A 25,481-nucleotide genomic window follows, 5' to 3' on the forward strand; every position below is an offset into this window, starting at 1 on the left:
AGAGAGAGAGAGAGAGAGAGTTTTATTTAATATATTTTAATATACATGTATTTCTGAGATGGTTATGATTGCAAGCTGCACTCCAATGGAGAATACTATGAAACTCAAAGGAATAACACATATAAAGATGCTGATCCTCAAACTTTATTTTTGTTGCTTGTTTGCGAACATAGTAAACAGGATGTAATCATGGACAAACCAGGGTGGACCGAGCAGCAATCAGTCATTCTCATCCCCAGTTCAATTTTTTCAGTTCAGATTTGTCACATACAAAAACAGTAAGAAAAAGAAACCACTCTGAATAAGAGTCGCTGTGTTCATCAATATCAAACACCACAGAATATCAACATTTTTTTAATAAAAAAAAGGCATTGTGTGGTAGTTAATTTAGAATCTGTTTATCCAGATTAAGTCATAGTCTTGCCTGTAAAACCCACAGGAAGCCAAAACACAGAAAAGAATGCACTTTTAAATGAGAATTTGACCAATGGACTAGTTTCTCACGACAACAGCTTAATCTGAGTCATGGAACAGGCCCATATGGAATCTGTGGGACTTCCTTATATTTTCTGCACTGATGTGGGGGACCTGAGATTACTACACTTTTATTGGTAGCTAAGAGCATTATAAAATTAGCCAAAAATATTTAACAAGCAAGGAGTGGGGGTCATGTAAAACTTTGTGAATGACTGCCGTTTCAAATCTGCAAAAATCGGCAGATGCAGATTCCCATCTTAGCCTTTTCATAGAAACATTACATAGTTTATTTAAAGACAGCTACTATCTGGAGGTACTATATTTGGTCATAAAAACACTTTTAGTTAAATAATGGGTTACTTTATAACCTGGAAATTGTACGTTTTCTCTGAGTTTCTGCTTTACTAGTGCATAAATGCTAACTATTGCTATTCACAAACCCACCACAGATTTATTTTACAAAATCACTCAGGGAATCTTGCAGTAAGGAACACACACAGTTGGTCACTCACAACAAAAGAAACATAGATTTTTGCTTATTCTTCCCTACCCATGTGCTGTCCATCATTTCTCTTCCATACGTCCTCTGAATTTAAAATGATGGCAATCTGAATTGTTTTAAATGAATACATCAGTGAATGGGCAAAAGTTAACATTTGCTCCAGTTGATAGAATTTGTATTTTTTTTTCTCATTGTTCTGTGAATCCAAAACAATTATGATAACAAAAATGACGAAATGGGAATTTACCTTCCTTTTCAGCACAAAAAAAGGAACTTGCATGTGTGCAAGACACACAAGGCCACAGGAAGGGTAAAAACACACACAATCGGCCATGTCACGCAAGCCCAAGCGCAAGTCAACACAGCAACACAGACATACAACAGCAGATAGCAGAGCAGTGCATTCTGGGAACAGTGCATTTTAAAACAGTATCACATATACATCTTAACTATACATTAAACACAACCTTGATTATGAAAAGGCAACAAGACTGGACAACCCTGAAGTTTACTTTGTTGCAATATGACTTAAAACACTCCTAAATACTATTGTATGCATTTGTTACTCTGTTCATAATAGTGGTGCCTTTTCATTGAGAATAATAAAATCACACATACTTATAAACATACACACAGTACCGTATTAAAGTAGCAACTTACAGGGAATGAGAGCAGATTGAGAAATTTACAATATAAAACAATTTGATTTTAAGTCAGACTTCTTGACATGTATTCGATCTAAAAACAATGAAACATATAAAACCAATTCAAATGTTAAACAATATTCAGAATCACTAGTGCATCGCCAAGACTTTTAATGTACACAACAACCATGGTTGGGTTTAACCTGGAAATCTAGTTCCTAAGTGGTCAGATAAGGCAGCCAATGCTTAAAAAATGTTCATCCAAAAAGAAGGAAGAGTCTTTGGAGCAATAGATCTGTATTAGAACAGAGGCTACACATCTGGAACACCAAAAGTACCAAAAAGGTACGCTAATCCCAAATCGCTAACCATTATGATAGGAGTGGCTTTTGATGGCAAACGCCATTATTTATATATATATATATATATATAAAAATAAAAAATAAACGCAATGAGATTTGCCTTAAATTTCAGTCTGGTCCTCACATTAAGCTATCGTATGTCTTCAGAGGACTTGAAATATAGCACACAAGTCATATGGACTACTTCATTTATTATCCTTTTACAGTGATTTTTGTCCTTTTCGGAGCTTAGTAGTACAATTAACCATCCACTTTCCTTGTATGCAAAAGAATGCTGATATTTTGCTGAAAATCTTGCCTTGTGTTTCACAGAAGACAGTATGTAATTTTAATGACATTGGGGCAGTGAAAATGATGACAAGATTTTCAAATTTGGGTGAACATTTCTTTTAATTTTTTTCGAGTCTCTGAAACAAGAGAAATATAAATGCTGTCAACAGTTTTGGCCAATCTATGGTAGACAGATTAACACTCATATGCATCAGTTTCACCTGATCAGTGACAAAACAAAGCTGAGAGATTTCCATCTCTTAGCATGAAGCATTTTCAACTCTTGATGCAAGAGTTTGAGTCCTCCTAACAAAAACTTACCATGGTATTAACGAAACTAGCCTCAAGTGTATGATAATTAAACATACAATAAACCACTGTATTGCTTGAGAAAACTTTGAAAAGCTCTTTAAGATACAAACTTTTCTAATAAGATTTTAGATTAGAATATATATATATCAATATAGGCAATGCAAACTATATAGAAAAGGGCAGAATTTTCTGAATCAAGGATAACACCAAATACAGGTGTTCAGATTTGATAATTTTCTAAAATATAAATGAACAACAACGAAGGAGGACAATTTATATTTATGGAACATTTGCAAGGTGCAGCTGCAGCTTAGTGTAAAATGACTGGCATTTGTTCTAATCAATCATTGATTGGGGAGGGGCCTATGCAGTCCAAATGGGCTCTTATTGGCTGAAAGCTCATCGGATGTCTCTTCCACCTAATCAAATCAGGCCCATATGTCCAAGAAGGAAAGGCACAAGAAAAAATGCATTGACCCCCACCGTTCCATAGACGATATATCGATATGGCAGCTCCACCTCCATGTGCTGCCTGGCCTTCCGAACGTCGTCACTCGGAATCCCAACGATCCGACACACAAGCGGGATGGTGAGAGCCTTCATTACGGCTCTGGTAGCCAGGAGAATGATGACACCCAGGAAAAAGCGAAGCAGACACAGCCCGATCAAGCTAAGAGTGAGAGGTTGAGGATAGAGAGGCAGCATCGACGCAGGTGGGTCTGGCAGCAGGCCCAGTTTGTAGTTGATGTGGGATGCCAAGGCAATACCCGCCCCAGAGCCCAGGATTTGGGCGGTGTCTCCACGCGAGGTGCTCCAGGTGTCCAGGGTGAAAGAGAAGAGGCCCAGTCCCACGTGAAGAGAAATAATGAGGAGAGGGGCAAAACGATGAGTGCAGTTAAAGGTGTCAATGATGTCCAGAGCAGGACTGAAGACCACCAGGATCAGCAAACTATAGAGGACACCGGCAATGATATCCTAAACAACACAAACAAACAAACAAACAAACAATGACAAACAATACAAATAAGCATTAATAATAATGCTTATTTTAATTGCTTTATTTTGTCTCTCTCACACACACTTTTCTATTATGATGGGGACTTGACTCCTATTGTTTTTATTTCTTTTTAATTCTTTTACTAAGCTAATTATATTTTCTAACCCCTCACCCACACACTTAAACCTAACCCTCACACAACCTTTCTGCATTATTAAATCATGGTTTATTATGCAGAAGCCGTTTTCCTGATTTCCACAAACAAAAGCTGTAGAGGAAGTTTGAGCTCATAACAAATAACGTCATTCTCAATACACACTGAAATACAACAACCAACATACACGTGAGGTGCAAAGAAAACAAGAAACAATAGAATACAGAAATATGCATATTTAATAATAGAGGTGGCCTTATACCGAGACTGAAAGAGGTTGGTACTTAAGTAAATACCATCAAATTAAATTAAATTAGACTATATAGCATGGCTGTGCAATTAATCGCAAATCAGAATACATTTGCAACGTGAAATTTCTAAATATATTATATAGTCAGAATTCTGTAATGTTTTATTCACCAACCCTGATTGGTGCACATTTTTGCACACTGATGAGAGATCACCATTCAAAATGCAGTGCACAAAAAGGGTACCAGTGAGAGGGCACAACAGAAATCTAAAAGGTGAATAAAGGAAAAAAAAAACCCGCTATGATCTATAATTTACGCAAAGACAATTATTTCCCTCCTGAAATGTATTTTTGAACACTGAATTTCATTTTCATAAGTAAAATGTGCGAATAAGGAAAAACACTTGCCAAAATCGCAGTAAAAATTGCAATCACAAGATTGCAAAAAAAAGAACGCAATATTATTTTCTTTTCCATATTGCACAGCCCTAACTATATAGGATTAAATTAATGTTGAAATAAAAAAATAAAAAAAAGTGCAGTCTGTCTGTACTCACGTCTCAGAGACAGGTATGATCATACACAAAAATCTTTTTCCTAAACACTGTTAATGTGTGTTCAACAATAGGAAGAGATCTCCAATGCCAGAACACTTGAATGTTAGTTTAGACATTTCACACAGACCACAAGACACACACATAACCCACTAGACAGTATTATAACAGAACAGTATTATTCAGTACACTGGCTGAGAATGTGTGTGTTTGAAAGGAAATGAGCTGGTTAATTCAGTTCTAATTTAACTTGCTCTCACAGCACTGCAATCACTGCAATAACTCTCAAAAGATTCCAGACTTACACACATTTACACACATTGTGAATTTTGTTTGTATTCATATTCTCATACTCTAACCAAAACTAACCCTATCTGTAATACGTAACCCTTCTCCAAACATTTAAAATGACCTTTTGGGGTTTCCAGCTGTGATAAAAAGATATACCATCCCTTTCTGAAACAGGTTTCCTTAAGGGGACATGATTTCTTCCGAAATGTTGTCCCCAAAAGAAAAGCAAAACCACTAAGGCATAATCTCTTTCTCTCATCTAACAGTCATTAACCATGATGGGCTAATTTTCTACACAAGCTGTTGTACATGGCTTCACCATTTTTGCATGTGTGTGTGTGTGTACTTGCTGGACAGAAAGGGAGGGAGAGAGAGACAGAGATCATATCTTTTGGCCTGGTCATATTATGTAAAAAAAGCTTTCCCGGCTTTTATAGCTAACGTGCATTCTAGAGTTGATTTACAGGTGATATCTGTATCTAAAAGGCAACTGGCTCTTTTAACTGTAAGGCGGGACTTCCTTTCTATATCTGTTGACTGTAGGGTGCTCAGAGTTCCGTGGTTGAGCGCTCCAATTTCTCCCATTCATTTTAATAGAAGTGGCCCATCTCTGGTTTGACTTTTGGAACACAATCCCACTGTTACCAGAGTGACGGTCTCTAGGGCAACAGCCACTCGGCCCCCCAACAGGGTGACCAGACGCATGAGGTCACCCCGAAGGTGACATTACCATTTAGAGCACATCATTGGTAGACACGGAACAGAACATGCATTTTTTAGACAGTTAGAAAGCTAGGAAAAATAGTGTCATCCAGACAGAGACACACACCTCACCAACAGATGATATCATGGAGCTAAATTACACTGTAATAAGGTGTCTACGCTTTTAAAACATTACAGATGGGGTTTACTGGGTCTGCACACATGCATGATGCATATTCATAATGAATGGGTATTTAGGGGCAGCAACAGGCAACATGAGACAGACAATTACCCAAGCAGATGGATGCAGTTATACAGGGCTGCTCATTGTACATTTGAGTAGCTCCACACACACACACTATTCAGGCCATATGTCTAATCTTCCTTATAGGACCAAAGGTTCAGTAAAGGCATATTAAATTGACCAGTATCTGTTTTGTTCAACTCACACACACAAACACACACTACTGCCAGCAATTATCTGACCCAGTGAAGAAACACCAAGGATTTTTTGCTCCCAGTGCGACCACCCTTTAGTGAACTCACACAGAGATAACATGCACACACAAATACAGACATAGATAACAGGCACACATGTCCCATGAGGAAGCTCTTGGCTGGCCTTTATGAACACAGTTATGATGAAGAGACAGAGAACAGACAAACACAGCGGTAGGGCTAGGGGATAGAAATGATTATTAGTTCATTATAAAAACAATAGAAGTCACTGAACAGTTTGCACCATGATAGAAAAACATGTTTGTGTGAGGGGTTTCTTCTGTTTGTCTTACCAGTATGGAGTGCATGCCCATGTATATGCGGCTCAAACACACCAGCACACACCAGCTGAGAGCCAGAGAGAGACCCAGCAACAATGGATACTGTGGAAAGCAACACACACACACATTAATATGTTTCAGTTGGTGAAACAAAGATTTCACTCAACAACCTCCAATCTCCTTCTCCTTCTAGATCCTCTTTCTCTCCTGCTCTTCCCCCTGAAGCTGGTTTCAATTTAATGAATCACCATTCACCACAGTTGTGCAATCCCTGACACACACACCCACGTTGGTGCGGCTATCCTTGAGGACTCTCCATAGACATAATGGTTTTTATACTGTACGAACTATAGATTCTATCCCCTAACCCTACCCCTAAACCTAACCCTCACAAAAAACTTTCTGCATTTTTACATTTTCAAAAAAACATTGTTTAGTATGTTTAAATCATTTGAATTATGGGGACACTAGAAATGTCCTCATAAACCACATTTATAGCATAATGCCCTTGTAATTACCAGTTTGTAACCTAAAACAATTTCTCTTAAACCACCCAAACCCTTGCACCCTTGGTTCCATCCACTGGTGTTCACAGTCAGTCACACAGGTGAAGAGGAGGGAGGGCCTGTCATGTGAGATTCATCTACAGCAAAGCGGACTTGCACAGGAAACCTTCATGTGCTTAATGTTTTTTTCTACACTAGATGAACGGCTTCGACTGTTATCATGCATCTTGCGCCACTTTTAAAAGATGCAAAATCAAGTTCAAACTCTATATAGGAGACTTCCATTGTGTTTCATTCAGCTGTGCTGTTTCCTGTTGTTTTGAAGGTGTCCTGGACCATTTTTGCACCCATCTGTGCTATATTTAATTGTTGTTTTTTTTGTAAGCATGCACTATATGCACTATATGATTGTTTTGATGCGTTTCCGGTGACGTGTGCAACGTTTTAGGAGCGGTACAAGCACAACTTTTAAAAACACATCTCATTCAGCTGCAGCCACTGACTGGGAGAAACACATGCCGTTCTGTGTGTAAACCAACAAGGAAGATGTGTGATGTTGCTCCTGTGAAGACAAGCGTCTCTGCTTTGACCTGTTGAAGCCGGTTGAAACACCCAACATCACCATGTATTACATTTGCGTATTCAGAACATTTCAGTGTTTTTGGCTCATATCAGAGTGGATTGCTTGTGAACCAGCCACAATATCACTCAAGCTTTGCAAAGGAACTGAAAGATGTGGCAGTTAAACACTACCAGAACTGTGAGTAAAGAGTTTCATTCACGAATGTTTTAAATGTCATGATTGTTTGATAGTTGCTGTGCTTGAGTGAGCATTTTGATACATTCAGATGAAATGTTTTGGGTGTATGTAGCGTTAACCCTGAAATGAATTTTTATAAATTATAAGTTTGTTCATTTTCTTCCGATTGAGTTTCAAAATATAGCTGTATTTGAGGGACTGCTCGAAGTTTGCCAATCAGAACAGTGGGCATTTACATTGAAGTTTTAATGGGCCAGATAGCTTTAAACCAAGTCTGTCAGACAGAGGGCCAGAGACAGGGTGGAAAAAGATCATATATTATTAAATTATGACTGTTTTGGTGCAAAAAATACTTTACTGACATTATAAGTGAACCTCAGGGAAGATAATCAAATATATATACAGTGGTGTGAAAAAGTGTTTGCCCCCTTCCTGATTTCTTGTTTTTTTGCATGTTTGTCACACTTAAATGTTTCAGATCATCAAACAAGTTTAAATATTAGTCAAAGATAACACAAGTAAACACAAAATGCAGTTTTTAAATTAAGGTTGTTATTATTAAGGGAAAACAAAATCCAAACCTACATGGCCCTGTGTGAAAAAGTGTTTGCCCCACCTGTTAAAACATAACTGTGGTTTATCACACCTGAGTTCAATTTCTCTAGCCACACCCAGGCCTGATTACTGCCACACCTGTTCTCAATCAAGAAATCACTTAAATAGGACCTGCCTGACAAAGTGAAGTAGACCAAAAGATCTTCAAAAGCTAGACATCATGCCGAGATCCAAAGAAATTCAGGAACAAATGAGAAAGAAAGTAATTGAGATCTATCAGTCTGGAAAAGGTTATAAAGCCATTTCTAAAGCTTTGGGACTCCAGAGAACCACAGTGAGAGCCATTATCCACAAATGGTGAAAACATGGAACAGTGGTGAACCTTCCCAGGAGTGGCCGGCCGACCAAAATTACCCCAAGAGCGCAGCGACGACTCATCCAAGAGGTCACAAAAGACCCCACAACAACATCCAAAGAACTGCAGGCCTCACTTGCCTCAGTTAAGGTCAGTGTGCATGACTCCACCATAAGAAAGAGACTGGGCAAAAATGGCCTGCATGGCAGAGTTCCAAGACAAAAACCACTGCTGAGCAAAAAGAACATTAAGGCTCATCTCATTTTTGCCAGAAAACATCTTGATGATCTCCAAGACTTTTGGGAAAATACTCTGTGGACTGACGAGACAAAAGTTGAACTTTTTGGAAGGTGTGTGTCCCATTACATCTGGCGTAAAAGTAACACCGCATTTCAGAAAATCATACCAACAGTAAAATATGGTGGTGGTAGTGTGATGGTCTGGGGCTGTTTTGCTGCTTCAGGACCTGGAAGACTTGCTGTGATAAATGGAACCATGAATTCTACTGTCTACCAAAAAATCCTGAAGGAGAATACCCGGCCATCTGTTCGTGACCTCAAGCTGAAGCGAACTTGGGTTCTGCAGCAGGACAATGATCCAAAACACACCAGCAAGTCCACCTCTGAATGGCTGAAGAAAAACAAAATGAAGTCTTTGGAGTGGCCTAGTCAAAGTCCTGACCTGAATCCTATTGAGATGCTGTGGCATGACCTTAAAAAGGCAGTTCATGCTCGAAAACCCTCCAATGTGGCTGAATTACAACAATTCTGCAAAGATGAGTGGGCCAAAATTCCTCCACAGCGCTGTAAAAGATTCATTGCAAGTTATCGCAAACGCTTGATTGCAGTTGTTGCTGCTAAGGGTGGCCCAACCAGTTATTAGGTTTAGGGGGCAATCACTTTTTCACACAGGGCCATGTAGGTTTGGATTTTGTTTTCCCTTAATAATAACAACCTTCATTTAAAAACTGCATTTTGTGTTTACTTACTGCATTTTGTGTTATCTTTGACTAATATTTAAACTTGTTTGATGATCTGAAACATTTAAGTGTGACAAACATGCAAAAAAATAAGAAATCAGGAAGGGGGCAAACACTTTTTCACACCACTGTGTATATATATATATATATATATATATATATATATATATATATATATATATATATATATATATAAAGAGTATGTCATGACCCATTTAAAGTGTTTTTGGATCGTTACACAAAGTTTTCCAAGAACATTCAGAATCAGTAGAAAAAAATAAATAAAAAACATAAAAACTCCAGACAACATGAGTTGTTGAAAATTAAATGGGATCAAAGAGCTTTATACAGCTTTAAATTGTGCGTACCATTAAAGAGTTGGTAAGTCTATCCCTCAAAGCCTCATTTTCATTACTATTAAAACTCAAAGATGGCATTACTTTGAGCAAGGTCTGTAGGCTACAAAAAGTTTAATTTGGTGATTTGGTGGAATATTTACATATAAATAATTGTAACAGAGCCAAGACTCTGTCACCATCACTATTTATGGACTAATTCATTATTATTAAAGTGAAATGTTATAAGAAATAAAAAAATAAAATAAAAAAAGACCCATATGACAATTGATCGTTGATGATCTATCAATGGATGATCTACTGTTGATTAATTACTGCTCACACTGTCACACAGTATTTATTTGCCCATATGATAATGTTTACTTTACAGTGATTCTATTGTAATACATTGTAGATGATTGTAAGAGTGCATGTTTTGTTTCCCTTGTGTGTCTGTGAGTTGGAAGCACAGACATTTCAAAATAAGAGTCACTGGTGTATTTCAGGCTTGTTTATAGTTAAAAGTTCCATGTTAAGAACCAAATCTGATTTTTTTTTTCTGATTCTTAATGGGATTTTGGTTGCACAACAAACATGCACCTGGGAGTTTACTTATTTTAGACTCATATGTTGGTGCCCATCACACACACACACACACACAAAAAAATACATTTACATATAGTAAACAATACTAACATGTTTAACAGTCAATAATACATCGATTTTTAAAACTATTGGCTGATTAGTGATTAATTGGTTATCTGCCTTTTTCATAACTTAGTTATCAGCTTAGGCTAAATCCACTATCGGTCAACCTCTGCCTTGAGAATTGGGCAGAAAACGTGCATAAATTGTAATCTAATCAAATAATTTTATATTTCTTTATTTAGATTTCTGGGTTGAAATATGACCTGTGAAATGCACCTGTCGATTCTTCTGAAATGCTTCACATTAGACCAGTGTTCACAACTCTGAAACATTATATGTGCAGGTGAGTTACAGAATGAACACAAACTAGAACATCAATTGTCAGGAATTATCAGCTAGGATTATAAAGGACTGACTTTCTTTTGTATATATGCAAACACACACAACCAGAGCAGATGGCAGGAGGGACAGCCTGGGTGAAAACACATACAATCATCTATCAAGTCTCTTCAAGAACCAGGACACATAATCTGTCTCTTCATTTATCATTTCTGTGTTTTAAAGTATATACCAGATGTTTAGAAATTCATCCAATACACAGTGTAACAGTTCATGCACAGATGGTACACTAAACAACATGAAAGCACATGTCTGGCTGAGCAGCCTTTCAGGTTATGTCAATATAGGACTTGTTTCACTGTAGATATAGATACTTGTCTACCTGTTTCCTCCAGCATCTACAAGGTCCTTTGCTGTTGTTCTGGGATTGATTTAGACTTTTCCCACCAAACTACGTTCATCCCTAGGAGACAGAATGTGTCTCCTTCCTGAGCGGTATGATGGCTACGTGGTTTGGAAATTGCTCCCAAGGATGAACCAGACTTGTGGAGGTCCACATTATTTTTTCTGACATCTTGGCTGATTTCTTTTGATTTTCCCATTATGTCAAGCAAAGAGGCACTGAGTTTGAAGGTAGGCCTTAAAATACATCCACAGGTACACCTCTAATTGACTCCAATTAGCCCATCAGAAGCTAATTTGCTAATTGCCTAAAGGCTTGACATAATTTTCTGGAATTTTCCAAGCTGCTTAAAGGCACAGTTAACTTAGTAAATGTAAACTGACCAACTGGAATTGTGATATAGTCAATTAAAAGTGAAACAATCTGTCTGTAAACAATTGTTGGAAAACGTACTCGTGTCATGCACAAAGTAGATATCCTAAACGACTTGCCAAAACTATAGTTTGCTAATATGAAATGTGTTAAGTGGTTAAAAATAAGTTTTTATGACTTCAACCTAAGTGTATATAAACTTCTGACTTCAAATGTATATCAAGGTGGGGACCCACCATTGACTTCTATTGTTTTATTTTTTGCTATGCCATCAGCCCTACCCCCAAACCTAATTTAACAGAAACCTTTTTGCATTTTTAGATTTTAAAGCATTATTAAGTCCCCCCTGCCCACAACTAAGGTGAGCTCAGGTTTTACTATCATTGTGGGAACGTTTCGGTATCAACATTTCAGTGTCAATGAACATAGCAAGGCTGGACCCACACACACACCCAATGTTCTCGTGTTTTCTTGTATCACTGTGATACCACAGCTAGCTGAAACACACAATACATGAGGCTGGAGAGTGAAATATCTGCTGTGTGTAGGCCTGTTGCAATTATTAAATAATCATCTGATCACAGTTATTTGATCTAACCGTGGTTATTTGAGACAACCATGATTATTGTGCACTTCAAACTCCAATCACATTTTAATGTCCAAATAAGGGAATTTTAAGTGAAAATATAGTCTAAATGTCATCAATGGTGCATTTCTGTGTCACCGAGCATCACTGAACAGCACCGTGGAAGCCATCCGAAGATCATGTGAACCGCTTCTCTCACGCGCTCTGATGTGCGCGCCGTTAGCAGACGCACGCCAAACTCCCGTAAAAATATAATTAAACAAATATAAATTTTGATAGTGAATGCAAAGCGCTCTGGCTTCACTTTAAACGATCGTGTAATGGCAAATGTTTCTGGTCACTGTGAGTTCATATATATGAAGAGTTAATGGCACGCAGTGACACAGAGAAGACGCATGCTTAGTCTGTTTCTGTGGAGTGATAAAATGAAACGAAATATCAAAAGTTTTGCTTCATGAGAAATAAGGGATCGTGGGTTTAATCAAAGTGCATTAAAAACGTGTGAAATTGAAGAAATTACGACATAAATATTTACTATTGCATAATACAAAATATATATATAAAATTTACAATATAAAATACAGGAGTTCCAAAACAGCAGTGTTAATAAACCTCACCAAAAGTTGACCAAAAAGAGAGACATTTTAAATATTTTGATATTTAAACGTTATTTTTCATGTCATTTACAAGTTTTTAAAGGCTTAAGGAAATAATATATCCCTATTTTATTATCTGATTTATATCTTTGAAATGAAATATGATAATTTATATGACAATTAATAGTGAAAGCCCTAAAATAGACATTTAAATCATCATATTCGCAATTATTTGTTTGACAATTAATCGTCAGTCAAACTTCATAATCGTGACAGCCCTAGTTGTGTGTCTGTGTGTGTGTGTGTGTGTGTATATATGTGTGTGCGTATCCATCATTGTGGAGATCAACCAACAGTCCCCACAAGAAAAACAGCTTAATAAACACACCAATAATGTATTAATAGACATGTAAAATGCAGAAAAGTTTCGGCAGGGTTAGATTTAGTTGTAGAAGATAGTAAATATTATTATCTCAGGATCTAAAAAATAGAAGTGAATGAAAAATCTCTACATGACAAAAAAACAAATGTGTGTGTCAGTGTGTGTATATCTGAGACTGGTAGTATGAATACATCTATGAGTGCTGATATCATCATTGACATCATCCTCAATTTCTGTAAAATACACCACAGGCATTTGTCCACAGATGGATACTCCTGTGCTAAAACGTTAAACCAACAAATACTAAATCCAAACCCTCAGCAAACCATAAAACGAGCACTTTAATGCATAACTGACCCACAAAGCAAAAGATGGTATAAGACGAATTAAATGAAGGAACAATAGCCATTAGAAAACCCTAAAAAGAACAGCCACATGCTTAACGGAGTGTCCTGGTCAACCTGACATTCAAATGATCATGAACACTCTCAGTATGTCATCAGTTACAAGGCTACATTGCATAATTTGCAGTTAAGAATGACATGACTTTGAACTTCTATTGAAAATCAAATGATAGGAGTAAATAAATTAAAAAAAATAAATAATAGTCTGCCACTAAACAAATGTTTGCTTACTACAGGTGTTTTTAGGTCATTTTAATACACTGCATTTATCACTTGGCTGTTAGGCCTAAATACACAACAGCACATTCCTAGTCAGTCAGTCAGTTTAAGCCGTACATCTGTGTGTGTGTGTGTGTGTTTGGCGAACTCCATCTCTCCCAGACAGATTACTGCAGAGTTTAAACACTCCTGCAGAGATTTACATGCGCCAACGTCCATGTGTAAGCACGTCCAACTACGGATTTACAGTGGAACTGAAATGCCAGCTAATAAAATCTCTGGGATTTCCATTCAGTGCAACGTATCAAAAGGGAAAAAGACATTTTCCCATTGCTGTCCTGACAACCAGACGTCAGCACAGCGATAAATTTATCACCCTCTAAAATTTGCTATGCCTTGCAAAAGACTTTCTATCCTGAACAAAGCAAAAAAGGAGAACTCTCAAACAAATCCTTGTCTTTGTTATTTAGAAATCTCTCATGAGATTATGCTGTTTTGTAAGACATCAGAGAGACAGCCATTAGCCCACATGAGGATAAATTCATGCAGAAATTGTTAAAACACAGAAACAGATGTGTGCTCAATGGATGGTCTACTATATCAGCCAAACGGGCTCATAATACTGTGAAATCCAAGGAGCTTTGAAACTCAATGAATTTACAGTACAATGTGATTTTTCCATTTTCTGAAGAAAACGCAAGTTGTTATTGCCTGTGGAAAAACTCATTATGATGCCATGGTGTTCTATGTGGTTGCACATAGAAAAAAAAGTGTTCCAAGTTGTTTTTAACATGTTGCTATGTCTGCAAATTCTCTATGATATTCTGGTCCCTACACACGACTTGGGTGCCTCCTTCAAAGTCTATGGGACTTTTTCACCTGTTTTAACTCCTGCCAAGCAAAAACCCTTTGTCTGATTGCTTAGAAAAGTAATACCACACCTTTCCTCAAACATCTGCATGATTTGAAGTCATTCATGTCTGTAGTACAAATCATGTGGAATGAGATACACACCAAAGCTTAATACTCAGGGTAACAGGTTTTTAAAAATGTCTAACCCAAGTATGAATAACAGTAATAGTGAAGCATTCGTTGGAGCCGTACAGTCAGAAATGTGAACTGAGGATTCAAACACACACACAGACAGCTGGAGCGTGCCTAGTTTTCCAGACCGCACCTCATGCCCTGAGACCACATGACTCAAACCCTGAACAACATTCTGAACCAACTCACACAGAGATGCAGAATTCTCTCTCTCTCTCTCATCAGAACCTCAGCTAACCTCATATGCTGAACATCTGCCTCTGATTACAGACTACGGGTGTGTGTGAGCTCTCTACAGCTGTGTTCTTTGAGATGGTTGAGATTGTGCGTGTGTGCGTGTGTGTGTGTGTGTGTGTGTGTGTGTGTGAAAACCTGATGCACTGCCATATTAATGGAAAAGTTGTAAAATTTGGTCATCATTCACTCACCCTCATGCTGTTCCAAACCAATTTGACTTTCTTTCTTTAATGGAAGACAAAAGGAGATGTTGTTAGCCTGTATGTTTGTATCAGTCACAATTCACTTTCATTGCATCTTTTTTTTTTTTTTCCATACAATGCAAGTAAATGATGACTGGGACTACTGCCTAACATCTTTTGTATTCCATTGAAAAAAGTGTAAAATGTCCACTGGAGTTGGACAAATCTTCTCAATACCACCTAAAATGCATAGGTCTGCTGTTTTGGGGTAATGTCTGTAAAGTGTGAAGCAAGTGTGGTCTTTTATTGCTTTCAATACATGGTCAAAATGCCAATTCCTTAAGGTTCAATTATAATATTAGTAAAGTTTTTTTGCACAAAAAAAAAAAAAAAAAAAAAAAAAAAAAAAAGGCTTGTATTTGTAAAATGTTATCATTTTCCATCCTCATTCTGACCCTCTGTCAGAAATGCTTGGTTTTGGTGCTGCTTCTCCTTTAAAACTTGAGAGTAAACGCCCACAGTTATGATTGGCTCTCTGCTCGACTGACCTGGCAGGCTACAGAAGTGATAAGGTAAAGTAGTCTTTATGCAGTGAAGAGGAAGTTTTGAGTTCTAAAACTTACAGTATGTTTTTATAGTACAATGACCTCTTATATGTCCAAAGATCAAGGAAAATGTGATTCCTCATGTCATGACCCCTTTAAGTTAACATATCAAGTTATCAGATGGAAAAACATTACATTTATTTTCAAATTCCAAAGCATATTGTATACAGCAGGCCTACACATTGTCAATTTAAAACGCTTTTGTTAACCAAGCCACAGCCTAACCACAATGTAAGCATCCCTGGACCCCAGTTTAACAACCACTAGTATATAATATGTAGGCCTATGTAATAGACATGCCACATCTTGTGCATCTTATAAAAACTAAAACCTGAAGACAACAACAGAGGAGGGAGAGCGGGAGAAATAAATAAAAGAGTCAGACAGAAAGAGAAAGTAGGAGAGAGTAGGAAAAAGCAAAAAAGACAAGGAAAGTTAGAACGGGCTTCAGACATAAACCAGAGCTACAGTAAAAAAGATAAGAGAGAGGGAGAGAGTGTGCTTATCAGTGACCCAACAGAAGGTCTGCTGACGACTGACAGTAATGACATGACTGAGCGGGCAAAAATCAATCTCAGCACTCTCAGATAACACTAAACTAAACACATATTCAAACATGGTGACGCTAGTCGTTAGGCAGTAATGTACTTCATCTTTAAACTTTGACTCAGTTAAGGGGAAAAAAAAAAATCCTGACCTAATGGCCAACAAACCTCTTGAATCTTCTAAAATACAGTTTGTATTTATTTTATTAGAATGTAGCCAAGCTCTGTCCGCTGTGAGTTAGGTAAACAAAGCTTAAAAGTTAATAATACACATAATACATGTGTGTTTGGTCTTTCAAAGGGTCAAGCCAGTAAATGTTGCGTTTTGCTTCTAAAGGGCTTTTCTTATTAAACCCCAGGTTAACGCCACTTTTAACCCTGGGTTAAGCATCTTTTCACACTTATAATTTTGAAAGGAGGTTAGCGTCACTTTTAGCCCTAGTGTAGAAAGTGCTGTTCCAGATCAGGTTAACACTGTTTACTAACAGACAACCAAGAAATTCTCTTTCAAGGCAAGTCAGTCTACTCGGCAGTCATCTGGGGATTGCCGGTGGGCAGCTATTTTTATGGATACAAGCAGCATAAAAGTACAGCTCCTATCTACTTGAATGGGAAAAGACTGAAATTTTCAAAACGGTTGGTCAAAACCATACCAGCCAATATTGGGTGTTCCAATTTCTCCCATTTATTTTAACAAAAGTGGTCTGTATTGGGCTAAACAGTCTCTGACAACCAATGAACTAAATAATGCTTGCCTCTTTAAATTCATGCACTTTGCACAGCCACAAACTATGTTTATTTTCAGTGTTTCGTTAAACAGTTAAAAAAAGTGATGGCAGTGTTCCTCTGCACTTTGTCCTCTAACTTTATTCTAAAGGTCAGTCTGATTTTATTTGGTACACTTCAAGAACTGTGCCATGAAACAGTTGAAGGGCCTGCATACTGCACAGCCAACAATAGAATCAAGTCTTTCCTAAACAACATTATCCTTTCATTCTGAAATCAGGAGAGGATGAAAGTAAACATTTCTAACCTCAATATATTCAGCAATTATTAAGAAATGTCACATATTATATTACTTTGTTATCAAGGCATTATCAGGTCAAGATAAACTTTAACTCAAGTTGTAATGATCTGCAGTATCTTAAACCTGCTAGTTGCACTTCAACCAATTTACTTCAATGTAGGGTTGCAAACAAAAAACATTTTTTTTTTAAAAACTCAAAAGGAATTTTAAGACTTTTTAAGGCCAAATAAAATAATTTAAGACCACTTTCACAATACAAAAACAAACAAACAAAAAAAACACATTAAATAATAAATTAGCAGGTAAATACAAAACCACTGAGGCTACTTGGACGTCTATGGACATGCTTTTTTAAAAAAATATTTTATTGTGCATTTATGCGTTTTCTTTTTTTAAATAATATAATACAACATTCAAACTCTAAATGAATTCATTATGAATGCAAGTAGCCTAAAGTATGTAGCCTTTATTGTGACCCTTCTCTTTAGTCACTTGCTTTCCAGCAAGATGTGATGCAATAGACCTCATTCACAGTAGTGCCATGTTTGATTTTTAATGGGAATGGAAACGAGACTGTGAGGGATAAACTTATAGTCTCTTCAATGGCATGCACAGTATAAATCTGTAAAAAGCTCCAAGATCACATTTGATTTTCACAGGTTTCATTGGCTCTGTACAATGACAATAAAGTTGAATCTAATCTAATGTTGTCTAGAGTTTTTTGTCTACTGAGTGTTCTTGAAAATATATTTTTTTTCAATGTTTGTCTGCGGAAATATCCAAAAACACTTTAAACTGCAGTACATCTCATCGAAGAGACTGTAGGACTATCCCTCACAGCCTCGTTGTCATTCTCATCAAAAATCAGTTACCTCAAAAATTGCCTTTTAAAGTTGGCAAGATGTATTGAAAATGTTAACAGATTAAATTATGAAAGAGAACTGTGCTGCATAATTAGTTATGATGTATATTGAAAGATTATATACTACATATTAAATATAGATAATATATTTTCATATTATATATAAATATATTTTATTAATATTACAATATTTATATAATTATATTATTATTGTTTTGTATGTTATTACAATTTTTTTTTTTTTTTACTGACTGATTCAGATGGCAGAGAAAATACATGTATATGTCAGATGGAGCTTTAGAGAGATGAAGATGAGAGATATAACAGGTGTAACTCTGCAGCTGAGTAGTTCTGTTAGCTTTACAATTATTGTCAAAGGTGATGTAAAATAAGGAAGTGCACTTCCCTGCACGACTCAAGCTTCAGCTGCGAAATACTGGCTGCACGAGAGAGAGAGAGAGAGAGAGGATTTTGACTTGCGCATATTTTGCTGTTTTAAGTGTCTCCGCTACACACGCCCCAAAATTTAAGCCCTCAGCAAACGAAATTTAAAACTTCTTGTAATTTAAGATATTTAAGACTTTTTATGGCCTTAGATTTTAAAAAGACTTTTTAAGGACCCGCAGGTACCCTGTATGTATGTGTATGTATGTATGTGTGTGTGTGTGTGTGTATATATATATATATATATATATATACACACACACACACACACACACACACACACACACACACACACACACACACACACACACACACACACACACACACACACACTTTATTTCTGGTAAAAATAAAAAGATGCGCAACTGAGCTTTACAGTATTAATGACAACATTAAATGAAAACAATCTGATTACCTGAGTTAAAAGGCTGCCATGGCTGAATCACAACATGCTGATATTCAGTACACTTGCTTTTGTGATACTGCTTACAGATAATAATATTAATAATATAACCATTTAATATGATATTATTGTTATTATGAGTATTATTGCAACTACTTTGAATATTACACTTTTATACAGTAGTAATATTTTTCTGTCGTAATGTCTTCAATTTCACGCATTCGGTTGAATAGAGCTCTTATTTCAGTGGGACTTTTATTTTGAAAGACCTTTGAAATTCTTCCTGTTTTTGAAGGGTTTGTTATATCAAACTTCCTGTGACTCATGAGCTAAAATCTCAGAGCTACATTGGTGAAAATGGTCATTAGAGAGTTCACAGCCAATCATACACCAAACACACTGCTCTGCAGCTCTGCAGATGGATACTATTGGACACACTGCATGAAAATTAGTAGCATTAGTAGTGTGTGTTGTGTTTGTGTGCGCCTGCTTGTGTGTGTGTGTGAATGAGATGACAGAGCAGGACGGAGCATTTAATTCGTTCTGTGTCGCACATGTGAAATGGTCTTTGATTTCATCTCAAATCTCTCACATTACATTATGGTAATGGCAGCATACTTAATATGGTACCGAAATTAACAAGATGATATCGTACCATTTTAAATTTTTTGGTATCGCGATATTTTGTTTGTATCGCACAACCCTACAACAATGTATAGTTTTATTGCAGCAAATCACAAGAGAACAATAAATATTTAACACCTTTTTAAAGTTTTACATAGTATGCTCACTTTTTAAATGTTACTGGCTGGGCTAATATTATCCTGGATTAACTTGTTCCATGTTTCAAATTGCATACCTTAGTCATCTCAATTTGGGGTTAGATTAGAATCAGAAAAGCTTAGCAGGGTTAAGCAAAAGCTTAAACACTGTGTTGAACATGAAAATAACAAGTGAGAAACATTAACTCAGGGTAAATAGTGGCCTTTAACCAAGGTTACAAAAAGATGATTACCCAGGTTTAAGCATAGTGTGAAAAGCCCTGAATTTTTTTAATTCATGAATCTATTACATGCACAAAATGCAAGCCATTGTTTATATAGTTCAATAAACTTTCACACCCACAGAGTAAAAGTTTTAACCAGATGAAAAGATTACAGAACCAGAAATCAAGAAAATCCCTGTAAAAATGTGCCTGTGTGTACTTCAGCTATCCTTGTGAAAATGTCTTAATGCCCGCAAGTAAGGGATGGCTTTATATTTAGGGTTAGTAATAATAATTAGCTTAATTTAAGAACAACAGTTCTTTAATAGGAGCCCCTCAACACATGCAATCTTTAATAAAATAAAATAATAAAAACCCACATGTTTGAATGTAGCCTAATTGCATTAGATAACAAAATATCACGTCAGCAAATGCAGAGAATATGTAAAACCTTTTCAGGCATTTTTTAAAGTTTCAATTTATTGTCATTCGCCACAAAACATAGGCTAGTTTAAACTGGTCCCATAGTCATTTTAGTGGATATGAAGTCAGTTGCCCACAAGTTCACACATGTTTTCTCTGCAGAGTTAAAGATGGTTTACTTGTGTAGTAGTTCATCATATTGAAGGAATGTTCCAGGTTCATTACAAATTAAGCTCAGTCAACAACATTTATGGCATACAGGGCTGCAACTAACGATTATTTTGATAATCGATTAATCTAATGATTATTATTACGATTATTGCAACGATGAATCATTAGCCCTTAATCGATTATTCAGCTTGTGCCCGACTTAAGGTTGTATTAAACGTGCTTACTAACAATAAAGAGGGCAAAATCATCTTTTAAAAATACCTTTAAATGACATTCACTGAATCAAAGGGAAAATACTTTATTAATTTTAAGTAAAGAAATTCACTGCAAAAAATCCTATTGTTATCCTAAGTGCTTTTGTCTTGTTTTCCATTTAAAATTGTCTAAAAATACTTAAAACAAGATACATTTACTTGAGAAGCAACATATAATATATTTAGACTTGCTTTAAGAGAATGTATCTTAAATATAAGTGTATTTTGTAAATAAGTGTATTTTTTCACTTGGTTATACTTCTGCAAGTGCAGTAAAGACAAAATATACTTATATTCAAGATCTATTCTCTAAAAGCAAGTCAAAATAACATATATGCTGCTTCTCAGGTGAATGCATCTTTTTTTTTGTTGATATTTTTAAATATTTGTATTTTTAATATTTTATTCAACATTCTCAGATAACAATTTTTTCTTCTGTAGTATAGCTACTAAAGAAACTGTACATTGTTTTAAAGGAGTTTTAGATATGTGGGAGCCTGGGTAGCTCAGCGAGTAATTACGCTGACTACAACCCCTGGAGACGCGAGTTCAAATCCAGGGTGCGCAGAGTGACTCCAGCCAGGTCTCCTAAGCAACCAAATTGGCCCGGTTGCTAGGGAGGGTAGAGCCACATGGGGTAACCTCCTCATGGTTGCGATTAGTGGTTCTCGCTCTCAATGGGGCACAGGGTAAGTTGTGCATGTATCACGGAGAGTAGCTATTGACAACAAAAATGTCTGTCAACAATTTTCTATTGGCGACGTTGTCGATAACGTCGACTAATCGTTTCAGCCCTAATGGCATAATGTTGATTACCACAAAAAAATAACATCCTGATCTCATGAACATTATGTGACCGTGGCAGCATTTTTGCCAAATGAAATTACGTGCCTTATTACATGTTTGGCTGGTGAAATGTCCAGCCGGGTGAAATGGTGTCATAATCAGATGAGGTTAAGGTAAATATTAGATGGTTTAAATTAGTAAAACATACCTCCCTATCCTAAAACTTTCAACCTAACCAACAGTGTCATAAAAGCAAATGAGAGATAAACAAAAATACATCCTGCTTACCCTAAACCAACACCTAAACCTAACCAACAAAATGCAAAATGAAAAGCACATTTTCTGAAGCAACCACGTCATTTCGTGTTGCTTCCATGACACTTTTGTCTCATGTCTCAGCTACGGTTGCGCGGTTTACCGGTACTAATCGCAGTATCGCGATACCAATTTTTTTTTGCTAATTTTGGTACCATATTACAGCATGCTGTCATTAGCAAAACGATATGAGATGTGACAGTTTTGAGATGAAATCAATGACAAATTGAAAATAAAATTAAAAACCTCTGGATATGGCCAAATGTGATCATTAAACAGCAGAAGGATGTAATTTAATTAAATAATATACAGTCACATGCGCTGCATGCTACAGAATGAACAAGAGGAGCCGCTCTGTTCATCTGCTTCACACACACGCATGCGCACACACTCGCACAAACTCAACACATGCTACTGGTTCTTAATTTTCATGCAGTGTGTTTAATAGTATAAACAGCTGTTAACACTTAAATTAACTCCTCCGGTGCAGCTCGGAGATTTCAGCTCAAGAGTCGCCATAGGATTATCCCAGCACTAATGAGAAACGTGATATAACTAACCCGAAAAACAGGAAGAACTCAAAGGTCTGTCAAAATAAAAGTCCCGCTAACATGAAAGCTCTATTCAAATGCATGCGTGAAATTTAAGACCGAAAAATGTAACTACTGTATAAAAATGTTATATTCATAAAGTAGCAATAATACTTATAATAACAATTATAATATTAAATGGTTGTTTTAATATAATTAATATTTTTATTATCTGTACACAATATCACAAATTTAAGTGTTTTATCAGCATGTTGTGATTCAGCCATAACAGCCTTGTGCCACAGGTTATCAGATTTTTTTCGTTCATATTTTCATAAATACTGCAGCATTTTATTTTACCAAAAATAAAATTGAATTTTTTTTGTAAAAAAACAAAATAATAATAATAATAATAATAATAATAATATATATATATTTTTTTTTTTATTTGATTAAAGCTGTATGTATCAATTTGATTAAACACCATTTGATCATGACATATAATTAAAACAGTTAACATGGAATCCAGAAATATTTTAATGGAAAACGATCATTTGTATCTATGAGACTTTATGCAGTTCTTTTAATAGTCATTTTCTGTGTATTTGCATAAAAAATCTGAGGCTTTTTATATGTTGATTATAGTATCGATACCGAGGTACCAGGGCTGGTATCGTACCGAAGCCAAAATATTGGTACGGGAGCAACCCTAGTCTCAGCTTGCGTGTTTGACTGACTTCAAACTGCAGACTTCGAAGTACAAAGTCCAACATTCAATGAGGTGAGCTACCACGGAAGCCAATCACATTGGAATACGTGTGTAAATGTAGGTTAGTCTATAATACAAGCATAAAAATGTATCGTTTTTCAAATTATGCGTTAGAGTAAGTACTTCGATATCATAACATAGCAGTGTGAGAGTAATAGTGCTAAAAATAAATGTTTATAAAGTCATAATCAGCCATTGCACTCGTGATTTGTGTGAAAGTGAATAAAACATACAGTTGTTGTAGTGCCTCTAATGTTAATTTCACCAGAAAACTGCGACGAAAGTATTTTAGCAAAAATGTAGTTATATAAACGTTCATTCTTTGAGACAAAGTTAAAAAATTATTTTGACTATTACAAAGTAGGGTCAGAAATAGATTTTTTTTTTTTTTTTTTTCTCTATGGGGCAATATCTGCCTCCTGGATCTGATTTTTAGGGGGCACTTAAACATTGTGTCGTCCTTTTTTGTAAAATACTTAAATATAATCAATTTATTAATATAAATGCCAAATTAATTCAGTAAGGTTACCTATAAATTTAAATCAGCAACAAATCATATTTTGTGATAATATGTAGGCTATATAGCTTAGAATAAAATATTAGAAAATATATCAGATGTTAAGAGGGAATTCATAATGGGGGAATTTTCTGCCCCAAACTTTTTCAATTTGGGGGCATTTTTGCCCCAAGCCCACATTATTTACTGACCCTAAATGGAAGTGAATGGAGCCAGACCATAAAAATAAAACGCATACACTGTTTCAAAACGTCGACCTTTTGTGCCTGTGCTATCTTTCTTTAAAACAAATGCCACTTGGTTTAATATTTTTATACTAAAATTACTCATTCATTTTAAAGTGTCCAAATACTTTTTTGGGCGACTGCAAGAGTAAAAATTTGTTGAGTGTGTAAATGGTTTAAGCCATGACATTCAATTTCAAGCATGTATTAAGTGGTGTATTGTCTTACCTCCCACCGACCGTAGGTCAGCAGGAACAGGCTCACCGGTATGGCTGTACCGGACATGGCATGAGTGGAGGGCATGCTGTACTCAGAGTTATAGAACATCTCCACTTTGACCACCGGCGGAGAGGCGGGCCTCGGCCAACGGATCACATCTTTCGTGCACTGTCCGAGATACATAACCCACACCCAGACCACGACGAGCCGCCGGCTGACGTACGCGTCCACGTTCCACATGAAGTACGGGAAGAACATGATGTAGAACAGCTCATTCCCAAGCTCGGTACCGAACGTGAAAAGGTAGAAGAGAAACTTGTTCTCGATGACAAACTCCTGGCCGACGTCTCCGGTGAGAGAGTTTCTGCGCAACGGCTTCACCGTGGATCCCCGAGCATCGTCCGGTTCAGAGCCGTCCTCCAGATGCTCATCTGGGTCTCGCCCGCCGGGCTGACCGTTCCCGGTTCTTGAAGCAGGCACTACCGCCCCGTTCGCCTCACCGTTTTTGCGCTTCTCCCCGTCGGTCTCAGCTTCTGCTGTTCTCCGGCGGATGCCATCCCCACCTCCGTTTTGAACATCCCCGTGGCGGATACACGGTGCCCCGTTAATGACTTTGACACGCGTGTCGGTCCCGCGCACCCCGCATAGTCGCTGGAAGCGCGCGACGTGCTCCGGGTCCAGCAGATAGTACCCGAGACGCAAGAATCCCTCTTTCAATCCGCCTGCCATATCCAGCGACAAACTGTGCAAGCTGAACCTGCCCGGTAAACCGGGTGAAGCTGGAGATCCGAAACTCTACCAAGAGTGAACCGAGCCGTAGATTATTAAACCATTCCCACCGTTTCCGTGCCAATTTATCAAACACCTGATCTAACTGAGACAAACAGCCTTATTACCAGTGAAAAATTATTGCTGGACATATGAGAAAACGAATAGAACAAAACACACTTGCAACGGTCTACAAACTTCCGACTGTACCGACTCCCTCGCTGTATCCGGTTCTGACAGAATGGCGGTTAGCAAGAAGAGACTAAAAACAGAGACGATTTAGTAGGAGGTGGAGCACTTATATTAAAATGAACGGGAGTAATTGGAACGCCCAATATGGCGGATGTAGAAATGTAAGTCCCGCCTTACAGGTAAAAGAGCAAATCACCTTTTAGATTCAGACGTCGCCTGAATCAAATCGAAAAAGCGCATGCGCAT

The 25,481-nt window shown here is 36.9% G+C and overlaps 1 protein-coding gene and 1 long non-coding RNA gene across 3 annotated transcripts; one reads left to right on the forward strand and one right to left on the reverse strand.

Annotated features, from left to right (window-relative positions):
• Positions 1-124: 124 nt before the first annotated feature.
• Positions 125-25,416, reverse strand: LOC127414070 (sphingosine-1-phosphate phosphatase 1-like). The gene is made up of 3 exons (XM_051651785.1): positions 24,285-25,416; positions 6,307-6,396; positions 125-3,542 (listed from the first exon to the last, which is right to left on the reverse strand). The coding sequence occupies exons 1-3, from the start codon at positions 25,002-25,004 to the stop codon at positions 2,991-2,993; spliced, it is 1,362 nt and encodes a 453-aa protein (XP_051507745.1). The 5' UTR covers positions 25,005-25,416; the 3' UTR covers positions 125-2,990.
• LOC127414083 (uncharacterized) lies at positions 6,405-15,525 on the forward strand. 2 transcript variants are annotated; one of them, XR_007892732.1, is made up of 3 exons: positions 6,405-7,560; positions 10,675-10,775; positions 10,883-15,525. It is a non-coding gene; the product is annotated as an uncharacterized LOC127414083 (long non-coding RNA). The 2 variants fall into 2 exon arrangements; XR_007892731.1 differs by having other exon boundaries at positions 11,167-15,525.
• Positions 25,417-25,481: the final 65 nt, after the last annotated feature.

The sequence above is a fragment of the Myxocyprinus asiaticus genome, chromosome 23 (assembly GCF_019703515.2).
Source record: "Myxocyprinus asiaticus isolate MX2 ecotype Aquarium Trade chromosome 23, UBuf_Myxa_2, whole genome shotgun sequence".
Classification (NCBI taxonomy): Eukaryota; Metazoa; Chordata; class Actinopteri; order Cypriniformes; family Catostomidae; genus Myxocyprinus; species Myxocyprinus asiaticus.